Genomic DNA, 20,845 nt, shown 5'->3' with positions numbered 1-20,845 from the left:
CCATTGGGCGAGTGCAGTGGCGGTGGCGGACTGACGGTTGACGCGGACGGAGAGGGTGCGGAGAGAGCGGAGGAGGAGCCAGGTGTCGAGCGAGCCGATGTTGGAGCCGGTGTACGTGCGGTCGTGCCAGCTGTAGAGGGACCGTAACCGTCAGAAAGAGCTCTCGCAACCTGGAGCCGACCCAACGAGAGCAAAAACGTCGAACGCACAGCTTAAGCCAGTCTTCCTTGTTCCGAACGCTGACGGTTCCACACAGCGTGTCTGAGTGGCCAGCAAAGTACTTTGTTCCGCTGTCTGAAGGCGGCACAGGATGTGTGAGCAGTTGTAGGAGAGTTCTGGGCTGAGCGGGACTCACGCATGACGACGTCCGCCCCCCACTTGAACGGGTCCTGGAGAGGCGGAGGAGCGAAGGTCGCGTCCACGCCGACGGTGCCGCCGACTGCGCGAGCTCGCTTTGCGTCTGGTAAGGAGAATGGCGATCAGGGCGAAGGCTCAAAGGGCGAATGCGAACGTAGGGACGTACAAGCAGCAATCGAGCGAGACTCGCCCGTCGGGTTTAGCGGCGTCTCGACCCAGCACAAGAGCTTCTTCCCGCTTGGGTACTCGTCGTCGAGCTTGATGACGGACTGCGCATCGAGAAGTCAGCCTCTGCGCACTTCGAAGCGAGGCTCGCTCGACTCACCACATGGTCCTCCCCTCGCAATCGCCGGTAGACCTCGAGTGACGCATGGCAGCCGTGGTAGCCCTCAGTAATGGCGACCACGTCAGGGCGGACGAGCAAGAGAACGGCGAAGAAGGCTGAGATGCCGGATGGGTAGACAACGGTAGGCTGGCCGACGATGGAAGACAGGGCGCGCTCCACGCGGGTGAGGGTCGGCTGAGTGTACCTGTGTACTCACAGGGTCAGCTCGATAGATCCGGAGGGAGCGAGGGCGAGGTTCGTTCAGCCTCACCTTGAGTAGATGTCCCTCGACGGCTCCGACGCGTCCCACTTGTCCGAATAGTAGCCCTCCGGCTTGCTGGCGATCTCTTCGGGAGAAGGGTGGCGAAAAGTCGTCGTCGTCCTGCACGGAGAGCCCGTCAACCTCCGCAGGACAAGGACGAGGAGGCGATTTCAACGAGACGCACGAGATGTTGGCCGCGACTTCGGGTCCGCTGAGATACGAGTCGTGGTGAATAGAACGCGTTGCGAGGCCTGCCTTTGCGTCCGGTGCCATGGCGAGAGAGTGTTCAATGCCGGTCGAGGAGGAACGGGGTGTTCGGGAGGTGAGGAAGCGCGGAAGCGAAGCGGGAAGCTCGTGGACGCCAGGTAGCAGTATTGACAGTCTCTAGCAGTCTGTACAAGCTGTCCAGCAAGCCCCAGCGGTGAGCGAGTTCGTCGTTCTTCTTCAAGAAGCGATGAAGTCGGGTTGCGTTCTTCTCCTCACCGCTCCTCGCTCGTGCTGCTGCCAGAGGCTGTCAGAAGGGTCATCGAGTCTACTGGCACGGTCCAACATGTCCAGGTGCGCTGCTCTTTCGTTTCGTCGTCGCATGGGCCCCACCGCTCATCCTGTTCTCTGGCACGCAGCGGCGAGCCCCTTGCGGACCCGCTAGCGATGCTCGATGTGCACGAAGAGCCGCAGAAGCGCGTCCTACGCCCGCGTATAAGCGATCAATGGGCGGACAAGGCCGTTCTTGCGGAGCCTTTCTCGCCTGGATGGGACAGCGCTCAGGGCCCTCTGGGCAGTTCTGAAGGCGAGAGAGGCGCTGCGCAAAAGGAGGAGCACGATCCGAGAGGGGCGAAAGGGATTGCTCGATCGCAGGACGGCGACGACGCCCCCTCGTCAGCCGAAGACGACTCTTTCGCTGCCTCCCCTCCGAGCGCCTCTCGCCCCTCTGGCCTCAACCCCGCCGCTGCATCCTGGACGCCATCGACATTCACCCATCTTCCTCCCGCACCCATCTCGATGCCGGCCGAAGCAGCTTCCCAATCGCCTTCCCGCACTCGCTCGACTTCTGCCTCGACCACTGTCGAAGCCGCATCTTCCGTCACGCCCAAAGGCATTCCCTCGCCCCTTGCAAGGAGGGCAGACACCGCTCCGTCGGAGTCGCCTGTCGAGCGGGACGAGCGGGCGCACTCCGTCCGCACGGCTTCAACAGCCTCGAGCTCGAAAGGCTACGAGCCGACTGTCTTGCGGAATCTCATCTCGACAGCGTGCCAGAATGGTGACCTCGAGCGTCTCGTCTCCCTCATGTCGAGGTCTGGAAGCGAAGTGGCGGATGGCTCGAGCCGATTCACTCTTGCGAACCAGACGAGTCCCCATATTGGGCTAGCGCCGCTGCATTACGCTGCTCAGCGAGGACATGTCGACGTCGTCAAGTGGCTCATTGAGGAATGCGGAGCGATGCCGGAACTGGAGGACGGTGACGGAGAGGTGAGTTGCAGCTCCTTTAGCCGGCAGGAGTCGCAAGCTGACTATGTTCGCCAACAGACTCCGCTGTACAAGGCGGCTCATTCCGGCCATCTCGACGTCTGTCGCTTCCTAATCTCGCGCGAGGTCGATGTTGATGCGACGGACTCGGATGGCTGGACGGTACGTGAGGTCGTTTCTTCTGCTAATCCAGCGTCATTGCTGACAACTCTCCGCAGGCCCTCCACAACGCCTCGTCTCGCGGCTGGCTCGACATCGCTCGGCTCCTTCTCGAAGCCGGCGCGGACGTCGACCACCCAAGCCGACACGGCTACACCCCGCTCATGAATGCAGCCTCGAAGGGCCAGCTCCCGCTCGTCCAGTACCTCCTTAAGCAAGGTGCCGATCCACTTCGACGCAACACGTACGGCGAGACGGCTTTCGACCTCGCCGCATCGGTCTTCGAGATCCAGATCTGCTCGGTCCTTGCGACGGCAGAAGCCGCCCGCCTAACCGCAGACGACTCGTTCGATCGACCGTACAATGCACTCGAGCTTCATTCGACCGTCCCCGTCATCCTGCACGAGAACCAGCGCCTCGCCCTTCCCACTCTCAAGAACCTCTCGACACTCGCGCGAGGCGGCCTGAAGTGGACGGCGAAGGCGCTCAGCAGGAACGACGGCCGAGCTGCGTACTCGCTGCCGATGCAGCTGGGTACATTTGCCGGACCCGAGCTCCCTTGTTTCCGCTCGGAGGTCGGCTTGCCCACCGTCGGCGAGGAGAGTGAGTTGGTCTTGCCCCCACCACGGGAGGTCAGGAGCGGAGGCAGGGTGAGATTCGAGCGGCCGAGCGAGTCGAGCACGCCCAAGCCGGCCGAGTCGCGGCCAACAACTCTCCGTCGAGCGTCCAGTAGCGCTGCTTCGTCGCTCACCGCGGTCCTCGCCTCTTCCCCCGATCCCGCCAGTCTACCCGCGCCCTCGACCTCAACTGCGTCACGCAAACAATCAGCCTGGATCTGGCTGTCGAATTGGGTCGTCGACACCACCGCCCCGTCCGGCTCGCCAATCGACGGCTGGTCGTACGCCACTTCATTCGACGCGCCCGACACTGAATGGACGCCTGAGCCGCCTCTTGAGGTCCGACGTGCGCTCGAGGGAGGCGCGAGTCTCGCTACCCTCGGCGGCGGCAAGAAGTGGGTCAGGCGGAGGAAGTGGGTGAGGGTGATGAGGCGACGGCTCGATGTGCCGGACTGGGGCTTCGCGAACCAGCCGCCTTTCCCTCGACGAGAAGAGCAGCACGATTCGTCGGCAGGGTCGGACGACTACCGCACGCGCGCGCAGTTTCTCGCTGGCGTGACTGGCGAGAAGGAGCCGACGACCGTTGTCGAAGGGAACGAGCGGGCGGAGCTCAGGAAGGTCGCGGCACGGCTGGACCGCGCTGCAGACGAATTGAGACGGGGGTTGGCGAACGATCAGGACGACGAGAGGCGCCGGGCGGCACAGGACGACCTTGAGGTCTTCCTCCAGCAGCTCGCTCTCGTCAAGTCGCAGCTTGGGGTCGAAGGAGATGAGGAAGATGGTGCGTGCAGCTTGACGACTTTGGCAGCTGAGCGCTGACATCGCGTTCCTTCGCAGACTCGGACGACGAGTTTGTCTACTCTGGGCGAGACGCGGACGGTGACGACGACGCTCGCTCAGTGTGGACGACAACGCGACCTGCAAGCGTTACTTCCGGCTACGACTCGACGTTCCGCAACGACTACTTCGTCCAGCCAGTCCCTGCCTCTTCCGCCTCCTCCGCTTCCGTTGCCTCGCCTCAACCCGTTCTCACGCCTCAACTCGCACCCGACTTCCGCGTTCCGACGAATGAGACGTCAGCCAGCATTCGCTCGCACGTCTCGCCAGCCTTTCAGCAGCGTCCGCTACGACCAGCGTGGGAACCGGACGAGGCGGCGAACGACTGCCGTCGGTGCGGCAAGTCTTTCAGCTTCTTCAACCGCAAACATCACTGTCGCCGCTGCGGCCTCGTCGTCTGCGCCGCTTGCTCCCGCCACGACGACGAGCTCAACCCGTACACCGTCGCGATCGAGCCAGGCGCGTTCGTCGAGACGGAACTGCCGTGGCTTTCCGGTACTCTCCAGCGCTACCGTACCTGCGACGATTGTCATGCCGCCCTGTCGCTTCCTTCCGGCGTCGGCATGACCTCCTTCCTATCGCCTCAATCCTTCTTCCCGGCTTCGCCCTCTCTCGGCTCGGTGACGCCCAGCGAGGCGGCGGCATCCGATGCCAGCGACCTCGTCGAGTGTCCCGTCTGCGGAACTGGCTTGAGCGGTATTGGCGACAAGGTGCAGCAGGAGGCGCACGTTCGCCATTGCCTCGAGCGAGGTGGAGGATCGATCGCATCCGGTCGCTACCTCGGTGCGTGCGCTTGTGACTGAGCACTCCATCTGCGCTAACGATGATCGCTCGCTCCTTTCGCAGTCTTTACGCTCCCGCCAGGTCCGCTGGTCGGCGAAGAGTGCGGCGTCTGTTGGGCCGAGTTCGAGGTGAGTTTGCCGTTCGGCCATACCGATCGCGTCTCTGACACCTCTCCTCCCAGGTCGGCGACAAGATGGCCCGCATGGTCTGCCTGTGCACCTTTCACGAGAGCTGCCTCAGCGGCTGGCTCGCTAGGGGTCACTCTTGCCCCATCCACGCCGCCCGCGAGTAACCTCCCACAACCTCGATACCCACTCGCATTGCATTACTACCCGTTCACTCGCTGTCGACGGTGCGCCTCAGTCGCTCTTTCACTGCTCCTTTCCGACGACGGAGCCGAACGCCCAAGTTTGGGAAGGTCACGGGTGGAAATGGACGTCACCTCGTCGCCGAAAGAGCTGGCAAGGCGCCTGACAAGTCGCAGCGACTGAGCAAGTGCTCAAAGAAGCAGCCGAAGGCTGTCCGTCGACGGAGGGGGTCGATCGCCTCGACGAAAGTTGGGCGACGTCGGGTTGTCCTCTTTCCTTCCTCCGCGTCGCTTTCCTCCTGCACGCTTGAGCTCCGCTTCAGTTCATTTGCTCCACACTCGACGTCGCTCTCAATACTCGCCAAACATGGCTCTTCGTTCCGGCAACGAGTATAAGCTCGACGAACTTCTTGCAGAGGTGCCCAAAGTCCGCATCTTCCTGCGCCCTATTGCGCCGGTGCGTTCCCTCTCGCTCATTCTGTACGATCTGCAAGCCACATCTGACATCCTCTCTATCCTGAATCCGCGCACCTCCACCCTCGACATCCCGCTTCCCTCGTCATCCTTCTCGACATCGACAGCCCGCCGCTCTCGGTCTTGCCGGCTTCGCCAGCTCCACCTGGATCACTGCGTCGTGGATTGCAGGATGGTGGGGAGACGAGAAGTCGCCCGGGGCGTTGTGCGTCTCCATTCTCCTGCCTATCCTTCGTCCCCCTTCCGCCCTTCGCCCTCCTCCAGTCTTATATCACTGCTCCCTTTGCCCTTTCGATCTCACGCGAAGCGAGCGTGCACCCATTGCATCGAAGGAGGCGGGGACTGACGCTTCACGGTCTCTCACCTCCCGCAGCTTCCCCTTTGTCCTGTTTTTCGGAGGCGTTTGCCAACTAATCGCGGGCTTGATGGGCTTCCCTGCTCGCGATACTCTTGTCACAGTCATCAACACCATGGTGCGATATGTTTAGGACGAAGCGGGCTGACTGAGAGTATTGCTAACGCTGCCTGCCTTGCAGTGGGGTGCTTTCTGGGTCGCACAGGGCACGGCCTTCTACCTCATCGTGCGTAGGAGCAGACCTAGACTCCCCACAATCGCTCGCTGATCACGGACATACTGCAGGCCGCCGGCGTCGTCCCCTCGCACTCCATCTACACCCACTGGCCTGAGCTTGCCAGCTGGTTTGTCCCGCTCGCGGTATTTACCTGGGCTGGAGTACGTCTGGCACTTTCACTCGCAACGGGTGGAGAGCTGACCCTTATCCGCAGGCCATCGCCGCTTTCGCTCGCGACTTGATCCTCGCCCTCACCCTCACCTTCTTGGCGACCGGCTCTACGATTGCGTGGTGCGTAGTGTTCTCTCAAGAACGGTGGACCAACCAAATTGAGACTCGTCGAGCTGAACTAACTTGTTCGGTACTTTTGCGTGTAGCTGCCTCTTCTCCTTCTCCGAGCCGGGTGTTCGCCACGGCATCAAGGCTGCCGCGTACTTCTGGATCCTGAGTTCAATCTTCGCGTGAGCCTCTTGCGTTCCTCAGTACCGTTGTTCTTCAAAATATCGCGACGTCTCTCCTGCTCGCCTTTTGCCAGTCGATCGCGTTTTGGCAGCGGTCATCCTAGCAGGAAGTGACTGACCCTCAATCATACAGTGCCTGGCGCGTCTTCGTTTACCTCCAGGAGGAAGCCTGGGGCCCAACGAACCCGGTCGTCAAGAACGCCTTCCCCGTCTTCCGCTTCGGCACCGAGAAGCGCGCGCCTCTCGTTGTTCCCGGTCTTGGCGAGCCCGGCGTCAAGCGCGGCATGCCCGGCGTCATCTAAGCCGACTCAATTCGCACACCAGACCGACGTTCCTCTCGCACTGCGCGACTCGTTTCCTCCCTTGTTCGCAGCCTCCTCTCCTCGCGCCTCGAATTTGTCTATATCGCACATACATTCTCCAGCCATTTTGTCGACTCTTCAGACCCTAATTCATCCCACATCGCACCCCTCACAACCCTACCCTGGCGCCGTATCGTTCCGCAACGCGAATCGCATCCGCAACGACCGCTCCAGCCGTGACCGAGAGCGGATAGCCGGGACCTTGTATGATGAGAGGCGAGGAGGAGTAGCGATGGGTGTAGATGGCGAGGGAGAGGTAGGAGCCGGAGAGGGAGGCGAAGGGGTGCGAGTGGGCGAACCTGCGAGAGGATTCAGCTGCAACCTGAGAGCGAGGAGGCGGGCACTCACTTCTCCAGCCCACACTTAAGCGTCCCCGTCGAGCGGTCAAACAGGCCAACATAGCGCAAGACCTTCCCCTCGCTCTCCGCCTCCCGCCGTAACCGCTCAAAGTCCTCGTCGTGCTCCGCCAAACCGTCCACAAAGGCCGCAGGATCGGCTTCGTCCGCCAGGTGCGACGGGACGAGGGATTGCGTCTCGATCGAGGCGTAGCCGTCGGGAAGGTTGGTGGATGAGGGGGAGGCGAGACGGGCGAGGATGGTGAGCTTGCGTGCAACATCGCGGCCTGACAGGTCATCCGCCGGGTGAGGTTCCTGTAAGAGAGGAGCCTGTCAGCCCGACCAAGACTTTGAGCGAGAACAGTTTGCGATCCTCACCGTGTGCCCATGCTTCCAAGCGTCCCGCACCAGCTCGCTGAACCGTACCGGCTCCTTCAGCACCTCGACAGTCGAGTACTGGTTCAACAAGTACGACAGCGTCCCGCTCAGCACTGCCTCGACCTTCACGACCTCATCGCCAGTCGCCACGAGGTCTCGCACAGTCGTCAGGACTGGCAAGCCCGCTCCGCACGTCGCTTCGTAGTAACACAGTCCTGCGCCGAGCTGCCGCAGAGCCGCTTGGATGTTATTGTACAGCGAGGCGGAGGACGAAAAGGCTCGCTTGTTGGGCGTGACGACGGAAACGGAGGAAGAGATGGCTCGAGGGTAGAGACTGGCGACGAGGTCGGATGATGTGCAGTCGACGAGGATGATGTGTTGTGATGTCGCGCGAGAACGTTCGACGAGGAGGTCGACTAGGCGTGAGGGGTCGGCGGGAAGATAGCTTGCTTGAAGGGAAGAGGGAGGGAGCGGTGAGGAGGATGGCGGAAGGAGCGAGAGTAGGGCATCGGCATTCAGCTGAGTCTCCGACTTCAGGAGCACGGCGTGCTTCGAGTTGGACAGCAGGACGATATCGAAGACTTCCCGCAGGGAGGGGGAGAGAAGCAGACGGACGACCTCCTTGCCGACGAGTCCCGCGCCAACGAGCGCCACGCCGACCTTGCCCACTGCAAAGTGGGAGGCTCAGCGCATGTTCAAGGCATATGGGCGGCCGACGCACTCGTTCGTTGATCAAGTCGTTCGGGTGTCGGCGGGTGGTCGCAAGAGCCAGAACGAGAGCGAGGCGGGGCGGGACCTGGGCAATGGAAGGTACAAACAGCCTCTAGGCTTTGCTTCGTGCGCCTAGCAGAGCAGCGCAGAGCTGTTATGAGCCACAATAGCTTGTGAGAGATGAAGAGGAGACGAGGCGGTGTAAGGTGGGTGAGTGGGAGAGCTTGACTCGCTGAAGACGGCCAGCGACGGCGTCAGGCAGTTCAGCGAGCACTTCAAATCCGTCCCAGCGCAGCCAAACCAGCCAACTCGAGCGAGAGTGAACGGCGAAAGGAGACCCGACGCTCCTCTCCCGACGACCACCATCTCGCACGCTTGCTGCCGCACAATGAGCCCGCTTTGAGCCTCGTCAGACTCGCAAGACAGATACCGGAATGCTGGCAAGGCGACTCGCCCAACTTGCGGCGCTCTGCCTCGCCGCATCGCTCGCAAACGCTCAGGTCTTGAAGGCGACTAGGTTGCGGTCCTGCCTCGGCGGAGGGACACTGGTAGCTCCAGCGGATCGCCAGCTCACCTTCACCAACCTCTACGCCCAGTTCGACCAGGGCCAGACGCGCGTGGGAGAGCATGTCGGCGGCATCAACCTCCAGTCCCTTCCCGAGCCGATCTTCAACCAGGAGGGCGCGATCCTGACGGGAACAGGCGACGTGCTGAGGGTCGTGTTGACGGGAACGACGGTGGCCGAGGCGCAGGGGTACAGCAACGACACGGGATACCTCTCGACACTCGTCGTCGACAACCAGGTCCTCTCGTTCGATGTCTTCAACAACAAGAGTGCGCTGTGTTCGGCGGTGCGCACGAACGAGGGCACGACGGGAACGACGACGAACGGTTCGTCGACGGTCCAGGAATCGGGGTGTCCGTACAGCGGAGACATCGGTCTCGGCTTCGTCGTCCCGCTCGCCAGCTCGTACCCCTTGACGACCATCACAACCAACCTCGTCGCCCTCGATCCGTCCCAAGATGCACTCCATCTTGCCTGCTACGACCTGTCCTTCACGCCCTATTATCCCGACTACTTCGCTTACCCCCTCGTCCGATATCGTGCGTTCGCCGGCTCCGCTCCCCAAAGTCTTTCCTGCTTACGATCGCGTCCACAGTCATCATCGGCCTGCTCGCGCTGTACCTCCTCCTCTACTGTATCGCCCGCTTCTACGCCTCCTTCACGACCTACCGCCAAGACAACGAAACGCACCTCGCCTCGTCGCTCACCCTTAAGCTCACCTCGCGCGACGCCGTCTCTTCCCGCCGAGCCGCCTTCCGCTCGATTTGGTTCGGCGCATGGGCCGGCAGGCAGGTCGTTGCGAGCGGGAGCTTGAGGCGGTATGTCACGCCCGAGTTGAGGGAGTTGTTCACGCTTCTTGCGTGGTTCTCCCTTGTTGGGACCGTCGCAGTAGATTGGCCGGGCTTCGCATGTGCGCTTGGACCTCCATCTCTCGTAAGAAGCGGACTGACCCTTCGCCTCTTCGCCTCGCAGACCCCGTCTTCAAGCAAGCCGCCTGGACCGCCCTCGTCTACAACAACTCCCTACCCTTCACCTCTCCAGCCGCACCCGTTCTTCCGGAGAATGGCACACTCCCACCCGCCTACGCCGCGCAGATGACCGACGTCACTTCGCCTCTTTACCTCGACGCAACCCTCCCGAACGTCCTGCTCGACCTCGACCCCGAAAGCGACGGCATCGAGCGCTGGGCTCGAATGGTTGGCGTGCGCCACCAAGATCCCTGGAGCGTCTGCGCGTTCACGTTCTTTGCGATTTGCGCAGGCGTGATCGGCGCGCATGCGGTCTGGTACGCCTTGGCGGCGGCGTTGGATGCGGTCGTGCCGAGCCGCCGAGCTCGCGCCGAACAGCGTCTTGCAGCGGAGGACAAGAATGGTGTGGGCGGAGACGAAGGACTGCAGAAGGAGGCGGGGACGCGCGAGAGTTACGGCGCGGGCAGGCGCTCGGAAGGGTCGATGGGGCGGTTCATGGGCGATGTCGAGTTTATCGACGACGAGTACCTTGAGGAGCAGGGCGAGATTGGGCGGGACAGAACCGACGAGTTGTACTCGACTTGGCGACTCCACCTCGCCAGCCTCGAAGGCAACCTCGTCCGCGCTCTCCTGTTCTTCCACCTCCCGCTCTGCCTCTTCTCCGTCTACCAGTTCACCCTCCACTCGACATCGCCGACTTCGACCTTCGCCCTCGCTGTCGTCACCTTCGCCATCGCCTGCGTCCTTGTCCCGCTCTGGCTCATGTGGCAGCTGCACGTCAAGCCAGTCCGCGAGCTGTACACGCACCTCCCGACACTTCTCGCCCTCGGACCGCTCTACAACACCTACGCAGACGAATGTGTGCTCTTCCCGGGCGTCACGTTCGGCTACAACCTGATCGTCGGCATCGTTATTGGCGCCGTACAGGGAACCGGTACCGCCCAAGCCGCCGTCATCCTCATCTGCGAGGTCGCGCACACGCTCATCACCTCACTTTGGTTGCCGTGGGGTGACCACTCGGCGATGGGTCCACTCGCGTTCCTCTTCTCACTCGCGCGGATCATCATCGCTGTCCTCCTCGTCGTCCTCTCGCCGACAGTCAACGTCTCGCCCTCGGCCGCCTCGTGGCTCACCTACATCGTGTTCCTCGTCGAGGGACTCGTCCTCCTCCTTTTGATCTGGGTCATCGCGTTCAAGTTTCTCGAACTCGTCGTGCGGGTTCTCGGTGGCGTGCCATTCGACGAGTCTCGCAGCTCGCGAGGAGGAGGCTTCTTCGGTGCGATGCGCAAGCTTGAGCGGAGAAGCGGAGGCGGGGGCGGCAAGAAGCGGAGACGAGGCGATCCTGCGGCGAGATCGCAGGTGGCGCGTCAGCGGGCAGCAGAAGAGCGGCGGAGACGAAACCTTCATCGTGAGCGGTTCGCTGGAGGGACACTGGGCGGCGTGAGCGACGCCTCCAGCGTCGGAACGCGCACGTACATGCTGCCGAGCGCGGCGAGGATGGCGGGACATCCTGGCGCGGCGGGCTCGACGCTCTCGCTGCACGGCAACTCGCCCTTCCCGTCGAGCGGACTCGTTGATGACGACGGGTTCATCATGTCCGCCATGTCGTCGCATGGTTGGGACTCGGCTTCGGAGGCTTCGTCGGCGAGACCAGGATTCGTCAAGCCGGGTCACTACGCGAGCAGCGGTGCGGGAGGACCGATCCTGCGATCGGGGCCGCAGCACTGGGGCAGCCAGGTCAACGTCGCTTCGGCCGCTGCACCAGCGTCTGCCGTCGTCGTTGCAGCGTCGCCTCTCGCGGCGACTTCTCCTTCGCCGGCTGGCGGCTCTGGCTTCCAGCGCGTCGGCGGCGGCCGAGCGACGCACAACAATCCTTACCAGCTCGCCGCAGGCGAGACCGCCTATCCGCCGTACCCTGCTTCGTCAGCCGACATGTACGGTCCGCGCCGTCCCTCGCACACTGCCGACCTCGCTCTCGCGCGGCACACCTCTCCGCTAGCCGACGGCGGTCCAGCGCAACGCCAGCCCTCTCGCCCCTCCCTGACGCTCCCCTCGACTTCCGCACTCCTGTCGAACTCTGTCTCCCCCGGCGGGCGCCTCGACGACGAACACAACCGGCGCCTCTCGACCCGCGTTCGAGCACGCCGAGCACGCCAAGGCGGTTTCTTCGGCCGGTTTAAGCGGCAGAGGGTGCAGTATAGCGATGATGAGTATACGGATGAGACGGACGAGACGGATGAGGATGAGCCGCGCGTTGCGAGGAGGGGAGGAGGAGGGGTGTTTGCTGCGTTGCGTGGGAAGGGAGGACGAAGAGGGCGGAGAGGAGGAGGAGAGGAGAGCGAGATGGTCGAGACTGGGTTTGGAGGCGGCGGAGGAGGCGAGGACGAACCGCCTTTTGATTCGGTGCCCGGCGACTCGGGCGAGAAAGGCTTCTCGGTCGTTCGCAAACCCCGTCCGCGACCCGCCGCGCCAGCCGCCCAATCCTCCGACGCACCTCGCTCGACGGACTTTGCCCAACACGAGCCGCTCCTCCCGAGTAGTGGTGGTCGACCCGACTCTGCTGCTTCGACGAGTCAGCCGCCTCATGTGTCTGTCGAGGCGCCAAGTCGACCTGGCTCGTTGCGAGGGGAGGAGATCGGTGAGGCGTGGGAGGATGTGGATGAGCGGGAGCAAGGGCGGACTTAGCGTTCTCCTCGCGTGTTGTACTCGGTAGCATTCTCTCTGTGTGCTCGATAGACACTGACTCCAGACTGCTAATGGGCCTTTGTTTCTCCTCCTCAAGCCTGTGCATGGGGCGCACTCAGTCGTCCGAGAGCGAAATCACAGCCTTGCCGAAATTCCGGCCCTCGAGCATGTCGACGAACGCCTCGCCTTGGTCGATCCCCTTCGTGATGTGCTCTTTGATCCTGTCGCCGAGCGTGCGAAAGTCAATCTTGCGCGCGCGGAGGAGGGAGTGCGAGGACAGGAAAACGCACTTGATCTCCCCTGACTTGACGAGGCCCGGCATGACGCGGTCGAACTCGGTCGTGTCGTGGTTCGAAACGATGAAGCCTGTCGCGCACCATCTCCATCAGCACCTCCTTCTCTCGGATGGATGAATACGCACACTCACCCTCCCACTTCAAGCTCTTGGTCACGACCTGGAACGTCTGCTTCATTCCGTAGTGTTGGTCGCGCGGCTTGTTATACTGCGAGATCGAGCCGCAAGCGATGATGCGTCCTTTGGGGTTGATAGTCGCGAGAACCGTGTCGAGCGTCTCGCCGCCGACGTTGTCCCTGCGCGGCGAAAGGGTCAGTGCGGAGGAGCGAGGGAGGGGATCGGAGGACAAACCAGTAGATGTCGGGCGGGTGTTGCTGGAGGATCTGTTGCGTCGAGTCGGTCTTGTCTGTCGCCCAGCCCATGAACAGGCATCAGCCACGTCTTCCACAAAGAAGCCCGAAGACTGAAACCTCGCCGCAAGCGGGACGCACAGTTGAAAGCGATGTCGAACCCGATTTCCTTCAGAAACGCGACCTTCTCGTCCGAGCCTGCCGAGCCAACCACGAACAACCCGTCGCGTTTGGCGAGTTGGCCAACAATTTGGCCTACTGCGCCTGAGGCGGCCGATACTGTGCGCGCCCGGGTTCAGTAAGAACGCGGGAGCAGAGGGAAGGCAGGCGACGCACCAAAGATGGTCTCCCCTTTCTTTGGCTTGCCGATATCGTACAACCCAACCCAAGCCGTCGCACCCGGCATCCCACACGCGCCCAACAACGTAGTCCACGGCAGCCCCTCCTTGTTCTCCACCACCCTCCCAAGAAGCTTGACCATCTTTCCGGGGATGAGGGCGTATTCGGAGGCGTCGAAGCGGCCTTTGTAGATCTGACCGGGCTCGATAGAGGGTTCGTCGGAACGGAGGACGACGCCGATCGCGAGGGTTGTCAAGGGCTTGTTCAGCTCGAAGGGCTCGTTGTAAGACTTGAGTTTCGGGTCGCGCATCCTGTCATGGTCCATGAAGGTGTCAGCGATGTCAGATTGGGCGTGCATCCCGGTGCGCACCTGCCGCGCATGTACGGGTCCAGCGAGAGGGCCTGCCGCAATCCCCCGTCAGCTCAACGCCAAGAGAAGAGAGCAACCGGGAGCGCACCTTGTTCTGGACGAGGATGCCACCTTCGAGAGGGACGTTGTCGATGTCGATCTCGTCTACACGGCGAATGAGGGTCTCTCCAGGGACGGGAGCGCCTGTAGGCGGCCTTGCGTAGACGAGCGATGCGTTTTGGACCATGGCACTGGCTGAGGGTGTGGGACGAGAACGGGAGTAGCTGGTCGAGCTGGAGTGGCTGTGGCTGATCTAGCAGGAGTGAGTGAGAGCGTGCACGGTGAGAGCAAGGGCTACGACGGCGTGCTGGGCGCTGAGTGAGCGCGAGTTGTTCGGAGCGGAGACCGAGAAGAGGATCCCTGACCGGCGAGGGCGTTCCCGACTGCCGGCCAAGTTCAGCGCAATAAAGCACTGTCTAATGAACAATACAGTCAACCCATAGCCAGTCAAGTCCAGCTTGGGCGCGAGAGCGGCGAAGGAGGGAGGCTGGCTCGTCGAGTTCGCCGCGATGATGTCGCTGTCCTCGACCACACCGCTCACCGCGCTCAACGACGCTCGTACCAAGTCTGTACACCGCTGGAACACTCTCACACACCGTGCAAACCCATACAACGCCCCTCGAACGACCCGCTCAGCCCTCGTCGCCGTCTCATCAGCCTCCTCACTCGCGGAGGGATGCCCAGCTCGACACACTCGTCTCCACGAGCACGGCGACTAGCGCGACCCTTCCCACTCTCCATGTCGATGCCGCCCATACCCAACTCGTTCGCCCAGCCTTCCCTGCCACTCACCACCTCGCACGCCGAAGAGGACCTGTTTGAGGAGCAGTACTCGCCGACGAGGGAGCGCACGGCCGCGTACTTTCGTGAGGCGGTCAACGAGGTACAGAGTGTGTTGTATGGTGGCAAGGGGCGCGATAGAGACGAGATCGCGAGGGTCGTCGGCGAGCTGTACGACGGCGGCGCGAGTGAGTCCCCTCTTACACTCCCTCGAAGCTGCCTAAGCTGACCAAGTACGCATGCGCAGTCTTTGAGAACCCCTTGACACTCGCACGGGGCAAAGAAGCGATCGCCGACATGTTTGCCCTCCTCGCCCTCGTCCCGGGCACGATGTGGTCCGAGATGGGCGACCTGACCGAGTCGCGCTCGGCCTACGACGGGAACCGCCTGATGGTGTTCACGCACACACTGCACATCTCGCTCCTCCCTTCGCTCGACTCGGAGAATGCGCCGCATATCGGGGGAGGAGGAGGAGGAGCGGCAACTGCGACGCCCTCGATGAGGCGGAGCTACTCGTTCTTCTCGCTCCCTTCGACTCCCTACCCTCAGACGCCCTCTTCCTCGTACCCTTCCTGCCCGCCCGAAACTCCAGCAAACGAGACCGCCCATCCAGGAATCTTCTCCAAGACCCATCCCGCCTTTTCCGCGCGCGACCGCTGGCCCTCGACGTCCCTCCTCTCCGCCTTGAATCCCCGAACGATCGCCTCGGCATTGACGACTCTGCACCTCAAGCTCCATACGCGGCTGCTCTTCAACGAAGAAGGGCGGATTATCGCGCATGAAGATCTGTGGGGACTGAAGGAACTCGTCGAGGGAGTCTTTCCTATCGTCGGTCACTTGTACGCCGTGAACCGACAGGGGATCGGCTGGCTCGCGGGACTGGCGAGTCGCACGTTGCTGAGGAAACAGTCGGCGTCGAGCGAGGGCAAGGACGAAGAGGCGCGGTTGATTGGGCTCCGGAGCGAGGCGGGATCGAAGGGGTGGTCATTTCGCACGCCGCCTCAGCTGAGTGGGTCGGGGAAGGCGCTCTACGGTACTGGAGCGGTGCAGGACGGGTTTGGAGTCGTGAGGCGCGACGAGGAGGCGCTTGGAGCGAGTGCGTTAGGGTTGGATGTCGCACCTGTCCCGACGACGATGGACGAGCTGGACAGCGGTGGAGAGTGATGTGTCGTTGTTTCTCTATTGTGTTGACTGTAGCACTGTCTAGCTCGTTGTTGCCATCCATTTCACTCGTTGCGTCCTCGACCGACTCGAGCTCTCTCGCGACCAAGTCCCGCTCGTTGCTCACACACAACCACGCTCGCTCGCTTGCTGGGACTCGTCAGGCTCTCCAGCGCACGCTATGGACTCGCTCGGCTCGCTCAACACGGCTCTCCCGCCGAATGAGCAGGCAGAGGCGTTGCTCGCTTCGTCGTTCCGTCAGGCCGCACTGTCCATCACCGCGCTGTTCAAGCAGGGCAAGAAGGCCACGAGCAAGGGTGCGTTCACTCTCTGTAGTCCTAGCGAGTCCGTGCGGGCCAAGTTAACCGAGTTGACTCCCCCTTCCTCCTCGTCCCGCTCATCCTCATCAACCCACGACTCTCACCACGCACAGCATTCATCGCAGGCCAACGCCAAGCACTCCAAGAAGTCCTCGAGTTCCTCCAAGCGATCCTTGAGACCCCGGACAGGAATGCGGGAACGTCGAGGGGGGTCGCGGCGCTCGCGGGAGGAGGAGCGGCGGTTGGACCGGTTGATGTTGCGCGGTTGATCAACTTTATTTGCGTGGGTCTCACGTGCTCTCCTGGATATATCCGCGGATGCGGAAGACTGACGAGCCGCGTTTCGGCGTGCAGGCCCGACAAGAGGCGCTCAAGGCAGAGGAGGAAGACCGCGACGAAGACGAGGCGAACCCGCCTTCTTCTGCTTCTGCAGCGGGTCCTTCGTATGCGCCTCCACGCCGCGCAGCGTCCGAAGCGCCCGCCCCGCCGTCCCCGCTCCGTCCAGGCGTAGCCTTCGGTCCGCGCGCCTCGACTTCCACTTCCTCCACTCTCCCTCCCCGCCCTGCATCTGCGCATGCTCGCTCGTACTCAACGGGCATGTCGACCTCCTCTTCCGCACCCGCTTCTCCCCCCTCTTCGACTTTCTCCCCGCCCTTCACGCGCCAAACCTCCATCTTCCAACCTCGCGCCTCGACTTCCGCCTCATCCTCACACGGTCCGTCATCGACGTCCTTCGCACCCCCAACACTCTCCCTCGCTCCTCCCTCGCCCTCCCCCCTCGGACCTTCTCCAATCCCGACGTTTCTCTCCGCCCCAACGGGCCAGTCGACTCCCCTCGCGCGGGAGCGTCCCGGTCGAGCACTGAGGTCGCGTAACTCGAGTCGCGGTGGGAGCGCGAGCGTGGGTGGGAGCAAATCGGTGAGCGGGACTAGTACGCCTGTTTCGACACCCGGTGCGGGTGTAGGCGCGGGAGTTGGCGGAGTGGAAGAAGAAGAGATTGAGCACCTTGGAGCGGGGATCAAGAGGCGGTGGGCCTCTTCTGCCGCTGCAGGACCGGCGGGCTCAGTCGTCGAGCTCTCCCCTCCTCCGCCTGATCCCGCTTCTTCGGCGGAAGGAGGGATGGACGTCGAGCCGATGGCTGACATGGAGGGATGGGACGGCAGGGGCGAGAGGCCGCTCAAGAGGGTTACGAGGACGCCGAGGAATAGCGGGATGGGTGGGGCGGGGACGCCGTCGAGTCTAGAGGAGGCAGGGGAGGGACAGCAGCAGCGGTGAGGAAGGAGGGTTCTTGGGCTTACGGCGGGCAAGAGGGTGTGGTGAGTCGGTCATTGTGCATGTTCTCCTTGTTCTCCTGTGTGTGTGTCGTTCGCCATCGTCCTCTAGCATGTCATAGCAGCAACCTTTGCATCGTCGAAGTCGTCTCTCGACTGGAGCTTCTTCCGTCCGCCCTTGCTTCTTCGCTCGCTTCAATCCCTTGCTATGCTGCTCTTCGTTGCAGCCTGCGCGTGCACTTCGGAGAAGTGCAGGATGTCCGAGAACAAGTCCGCCGCCCGCTCGAGTCCGCGCCGCTTCGTCCGTGCGGGCCGACGACGAGCTCGTCTTGCTCTTCCTCTCGCTTCGTACGGCTTACTTGCTACATACTCACTCTGACTGGACTGCTTCGAGCTTGTTTCGCCCCTTACGCGATCCCTACCGCTCCTTGACTGCCGATATCAGTGCGTCCTCTGCCTCCGGATCCACCATCGCATCCTCCCCGCTGACCACGCTCGATGTGACCCGCAGTGTGCTCAACCAACGCTACCGACTTCTTGCGAGCTCTGCCCAAGGTGCGCGCACCCCGAATCGCTGTTCTGGGCATCGCTGACTATTGTCGAACCGCAGTGCGAGCACCATATCCATATCGAGGGCACGCTCGAGCCAAAGATGCTCTTCGCCCTCGCCGAGCGACACAACATCACCCTCGACTCGTCCATGTACAGCACCATCCCCGCGCTCGAAGAGAGGTTCGTCCCCTTCCTCCCGACTTCTCCTCAGTTCTTGCTGAGCGAGTAACTCCCGCGCAGATACCGCAACTTTGCCAACCTGGACGACTTCCTCGCCTATTTCAACAAAGCGATGGACGTCCTCCTCGACGAAGAAGACTTTGCCGCCCTCGCCTTTGCCTACATGCAGCGCGTCCATGCAGATGGACTCGTACACGCCGAGATCTTCTTTGACCCGCAGGCGCACACCGGTCGCGGAGTTGCGTTGAGTGTGGTGGTGAACGGGTTGAAGAAGGGGTTGAAGCAGGTGCGTCCTTTCCTCCTCCCCGCTTCGCTTCGTCAGGCTGACTTGGTCTTGGGGCAGGGCGAGCTCGAGTTCGGCATCTCGACGGAACTCATCATGTGCTTCGTCAAGCACTTGCCGGTCGAGTCGGCGCTGGAAGCGGTCGCCGAGATGAAGCCTTTCGTCGAGAAGGGGGACGTGATTGGGCTAGGGGCGGACTCGTCGGAGAAGAACAACCCTCGTGCGTCTCGTGTCTGCTACAACATGTTACGGAGGAACTGACGGATGCGCCCGCAGCCTCCAAGTTCGCCGCCGTCTACTCGCTCGCTCGCGAACTGCACTTCCCGCGCCTCACGATGCACTCGGGCGAAGAAGGCCCCGCCGACTGGGTCCGCCAAACCGTCTTCGACCTCGGCATCAACCGCGTCGACCACGGCTTCCACGCGGCGGACGACGAGAAGTTGTTGGAGGAGCTCGCGAGGCGCGAGACGTTCCTTACGCTGTGCCCGTTGTCGAATGTGCGGTTGCAGGTCACGCCTGAGGGAGTGCACCAGAGTCCGATTCCGCTGCTGTTGGAGAAGGGGGTCAAGTTCAGCTTGAACTCGGACGACCCGGCGTACTTTGGCGGTCCGTCCTCTCCTCCCCTCCCTTCTCTCCCTGTTGCGCGCTGACTCCGCCCCCTGAGCAGGCTACATCCTCGACAACTACCTCGCCGTGCACGCCGCCTTCAACTTCCCCAAACCGACCTGGCGCCGGATCGCACAGAACGGGATCGACGGATCGTGGTGCTCGGACGCGCGGAAGGCGGAACTGTCGGAGCGGTTGGAGGCGGTTATGCAGCAGTGGGAGGGGAAGGAGATTTAGAAAGGCGTTATCCTGCATATTATGCATAGACCTAGGATCGGAATAGACGGCTTGATATCCCTCTCAAATGCGGGCGTAGAAGGAGAGGGGAAACGACGGATGCGAGTATGCATTTCAGACCTGGCGACGACGTGAAGGACCGGAGAAGAACCGCTGGACGACTATGCGAGACGAGGGTTAGCGAGCGGCATCGAGGAATGAAGAAGTGGAGACGCACTCCACACTTGCGCCGCGCTCATGCCGATCATCAACGCGCTCTCCATCATCGAGAAAGTCAGGATCCGCCACTCGGTCGACCGCACGGTCGAGACCTGTACTCGAAAGGTCAGCGAATATGATAAGAAGAGGGCAGAAGCGAACGCACATTTCGGTTCTCCCGCGTCCTAAAGTACTTCTGAGTCCGCTGGATGCTGCTCAGACTACCACTGAGCTTGTAGATGCTCTCCTCCAGCGCGCTCGTCTGCTCCGTCAACGCCGTCGGTTTAGCGGGCGCGACGGGCCGTGGTTCCGACTCGACCATAATGTCAAAGTCGACGAGCTTCTCCGAGAAGGAGGACATGTCGTTGTTGAAGCAGAATGAGTACTCGCCGACGTGGTGGGCCGTGAAGATGTAGTCGCCTTGTCGCTCGCGCTGGCCTTCGATGACGATCGTGTCCGTCGGGTCTGTCACCATCCAGTCGATGTCGAATGAGCCGCCGGATTGTACCTGTCGACGTTGAGCAGGTCAGCACGCGCAGGTCTGGGTGACAAGTCGCTCGGAAGAAAGGGCGGTGGGGGAAGAAGCGAAGCGTACGGCAAAGTAGAATCCGACCTGCGCAGGATGAAGATCAGCTTGCATGTGCCTCTGGAAGCTCGCACAGACACACCTTCTCGCCCGCCTTGTCCACCGCCGCGTAGAAACACGTCCGCTGGTTCGCCTCGATGGTGGTCGTCAACGCCGAGCCCGCCGCTCTTGGCAGTGCCGACAGTAGTGACAACAGAAGTGTCGAGAATGCGAAGAGCATCGCTGCTGGTCGTCTGGGCGAGAGTGAGGGGGCCATGCGGAGAAGAGACTCGTGCAGGGTGACGGGGAGGTGAAGGGGGAAGTCGCTCGTCGGCGGTCGTTCAACGCTGCTCAGACTCGTTCTACAGCAACGTCCAGCGTAGCAGCAGCCTCGCAGGGCGGGAAAGCGGGCGAGGGAGCGGTGCGGACAAGGCGAACGAGCGAACCGGACGCGACAGCACCTCGTCGGCTCCTTCTTGTGGGCGGGAGTCGAGCCTGCAATGCATGATAGGCTCTTTCTGAGCAGTAAAGCTTCCAAACGAGCCGTTTCGAGCCTTTGCAGGCGTTGTTCTCCTCCACGCGACACCCTCGACACCCTCACAACCTGCTCGACTCGCTCAAAGAGCCTTTGCTACTGTCTGAGCACTTCCCAAGATCGTACAGAGCCGCCCGCT

The 20,845-nt window shown here is 62.3% G+C and overlaps 10 protein-coding genes across 10 annotated transcripts in view; 6 read left to right on the top strand and 4 right to left on the bottom strand.

Annotated features, from left to right (window-relative positions):
* RHTO_05605 (cystathionine gamma-synthase) overlaps nt 1-1,217 on the bottom strand; it is a gene marked incomplete at both ends in the record, with an annotated part of 1,828 nt that extends 611 nt beyond the window's left edge. Inside the window, 7 exons of the mRNA XM_016419266.1 lie at nt 36-130; nt 210-294; nt 356-460; nt 524-626; nt 683-887; nt 954-1,064; nt 1,129-1,217. Of these exons, the coding sequence (XP_016269977.1) occupies nt 36-130; nt 210-294; nt 356-460; nt 524-626; nt 683-887; nt 954-1,064; nt 1,129-1,217 (793 nt within the window). The remainder of the gene's footprint in view (nt 1-35; nt 131-209; nt 295-355; nt 461-523; nt 627-682; nt 888-953; nt 1,065-1,128) is intronic.
* Nucleotides 1,218-1,595: 378 nt separating this feature from the next.
* Nucleotides 1,596-5,099, top strand: RHTO_05604 (Ankyrin repeat protein; the record flags this gene model as incomplete). Its single annotated transcript, XM_016419265.1, has 6 exons — nt 1,596-2,414; nt 2,472-2,573; nt 2,630-3,968; nt 4,025-4,807; nt 4,871-4,935; nt 4,989-5,099. 6 exons carry the CDS (start codon nt 1,596-1,598, stop codon nt 5,097-5,099), a joined length of 3,219 nt encoding a protein of 1,072 aa, XP_016269976.1.
* Nucleotides 5,100-5,481: 382 nt separating this feature from the next.
* Nucleotides 5,482-6,923, top strand: RHTO_05603 (protein of GPR1/FUN34/yaaH family; the record flags this gene model as incomplete). The annotated part of the gene is made up of 8 exons (XM_016419264.1): nt 5,482-5,571; nt 5,696-5,793; nt 5,962-6,061; nt 6,125-6,169; nt 6,229-6,321; nt 6,375-6,451; nt 6,538-6,621; nt 6,755-6,923. 8 exons carry the CDS (start codon nt 5,482-5,484, stop codon nt 6,921-6,923), a joined length of 756 nt encoding a protein of 251 aa, XP_016269975.1.
* A 169-nt stretch (nt 6,924-7,092) lies between these two features.
* Nucleotides 7,093-8,418, bottom strand: RHTO_05602 (bifunctional aspartokinase / homoserine dehydrogenase 2; the record flags this gene model as incomplete). The annotated part of the gene is made up of 4 exons (XM_016419263.1): nt 7,093-7,282; nt 7,332-7,633; nt 7,697-8,364; nt 8,418. Coding segments are annotated over 4 exons (1,161 nt in total).
* A 423-nt stretch (nt 8,419-8,841) lies between these two features.
* RHTO_05601 (uncharacterized protein) lies at nt 8,842-12,625 on the top strand (the record flags this gene model as incomplete). The annotated part of the gene is made up of 3 exons (XM_016419262.1): nt 8,842-9,511; nt 9,568-9,882; nt 9,945-12,625. The coding sequence occupies 3 exons, from the start codon at nt 8,842-8,844 to the stop codon at nt 12,623-12,625; spliced, it is 3,666 nt and encodes a 1,221-aa protein (XP_016269973.1).
* A 115-nt stretch (nt 12,626-12,740) lies between these two features.
* Nucleotides 12,741-14,205, bottom strand: RHTO_05600 (zinc-binding alcohol dehydrogenase domain-containing protein; the record flags this gene model as incomplete). The annotated part of the gene is made up of 8 exons (XM_016419261.1): nt 12,741-12,846; nt 12,916-12,991; nt 13,053-13,216; nt 13,272-13,326; nt 13,412-13,549; nt 13,607-13,920; nt 13,980-14,011; nt 14,068-14,205. The coding sequence occupies 8 exons, from the start codon at nt 14,203-14,205 to the stop codon at nt 12,741-12,743; spliced, it is 1,023 nt and encodes a 340-aa protein (XP_016269972.1).
* Nucleotides 14,206-14,694: 489 nt separating this feature from the next.
* On the top strand, nt 14,695-15,962 carry RHTO_05599 (uncharacterized protein; the record flags this gene model as incomplete). Its single annotated transcript, XM_016419260.1, has 2 exons — nt 14,695-14,986; nt 15,046-15,962. The coding sequence occupies 2 exons, from the start codon at nt 14,695-14,697 to the stop codon at nt 15,960-15,962; spliced, it is 1,209 nt and encodes a 402-aa protein (XP_016269971.1).
* A 178-nt stretch (nt 15,963-16,140) lies between these two features.
* On the top strand, nt 16,141-17,554 carry RHTO_05598 (uncharacterized protein; the record flags this gene model as incomplete). Its single annotated transcript, XM_016419259.1, has 3 exons — nt 16,141-16,276; nt 16,393-16,562; nt 16,634-17,554. The coding sequence occupies 3 exons, from the start codon at nt 16,141-16,143 to the stop codon at nt 17,552-17,554; spliced, it is 1,227 nt and encodes a 408-aa protein (XP_016269970.1).
* Nucleotides 17,555-17,993: 439 nt separating this feature from the next.
* Nucleotides 17,994-19,408, top strand: RHTO_05597 (adenosine deaminase; the record flags this gene model as incomplete). Its single annotated transcript, XM_016419258.1, has 7 exons — nt 17,994; nt 18,062-18,105; nt 18,161-18,282; nt 18,343-18,568; nt 18,626-18,785; nt 18,842-19,171; nt 19,233-19,408. Coding segments are annotated over 7 exons (1,059 nt in total).
* A 114-nt stretch (nt 19,409-19,522) lies between these two features.
* On the bottom strand, nt 19,523-20,448 carry RHTO_05596 (endosomal cargo receptor; the record flags this gene model as incomplete). The annotated part of the gene is made up of 5 exons (XM_016419257.1): nt 19,523-19,569; nt 19,626-19,719; nt 19,773-20,114; nt 20,202-20,219; nt 20,275-20,448. The coding sequence occupies 5 exons, from the start codon at nt 20,446-20,448 to the stop codon at nt 19,523-19,525; spliced, it is 675 nt and encodes a 224-aa protein (XP_016269968.1).
* Between the last annotated feature and the right edge of the window lie 397 nt (nt 20,449-20,845).

Source organism: Rhodotorula toruloides (genome assembly GCF_000320785.1).
Source record: "Rhodotorula toruloides NP11 unplaced genomic scaffold Scaffold34, whole genome shotgun sequence".
NCBI classification, from domain to species: Eukaryota; Fungi; Basidiomycota; class Microbotryomycetes; order Sporidiobolales; family Sporidiobolaceae; genus Rhodotorula; species Rhodotorula toruloides.
Note: the sequence above shows the minus strand (reverse complement) of the source record. Positions and strands in the feature narration are given on the sequence as shown.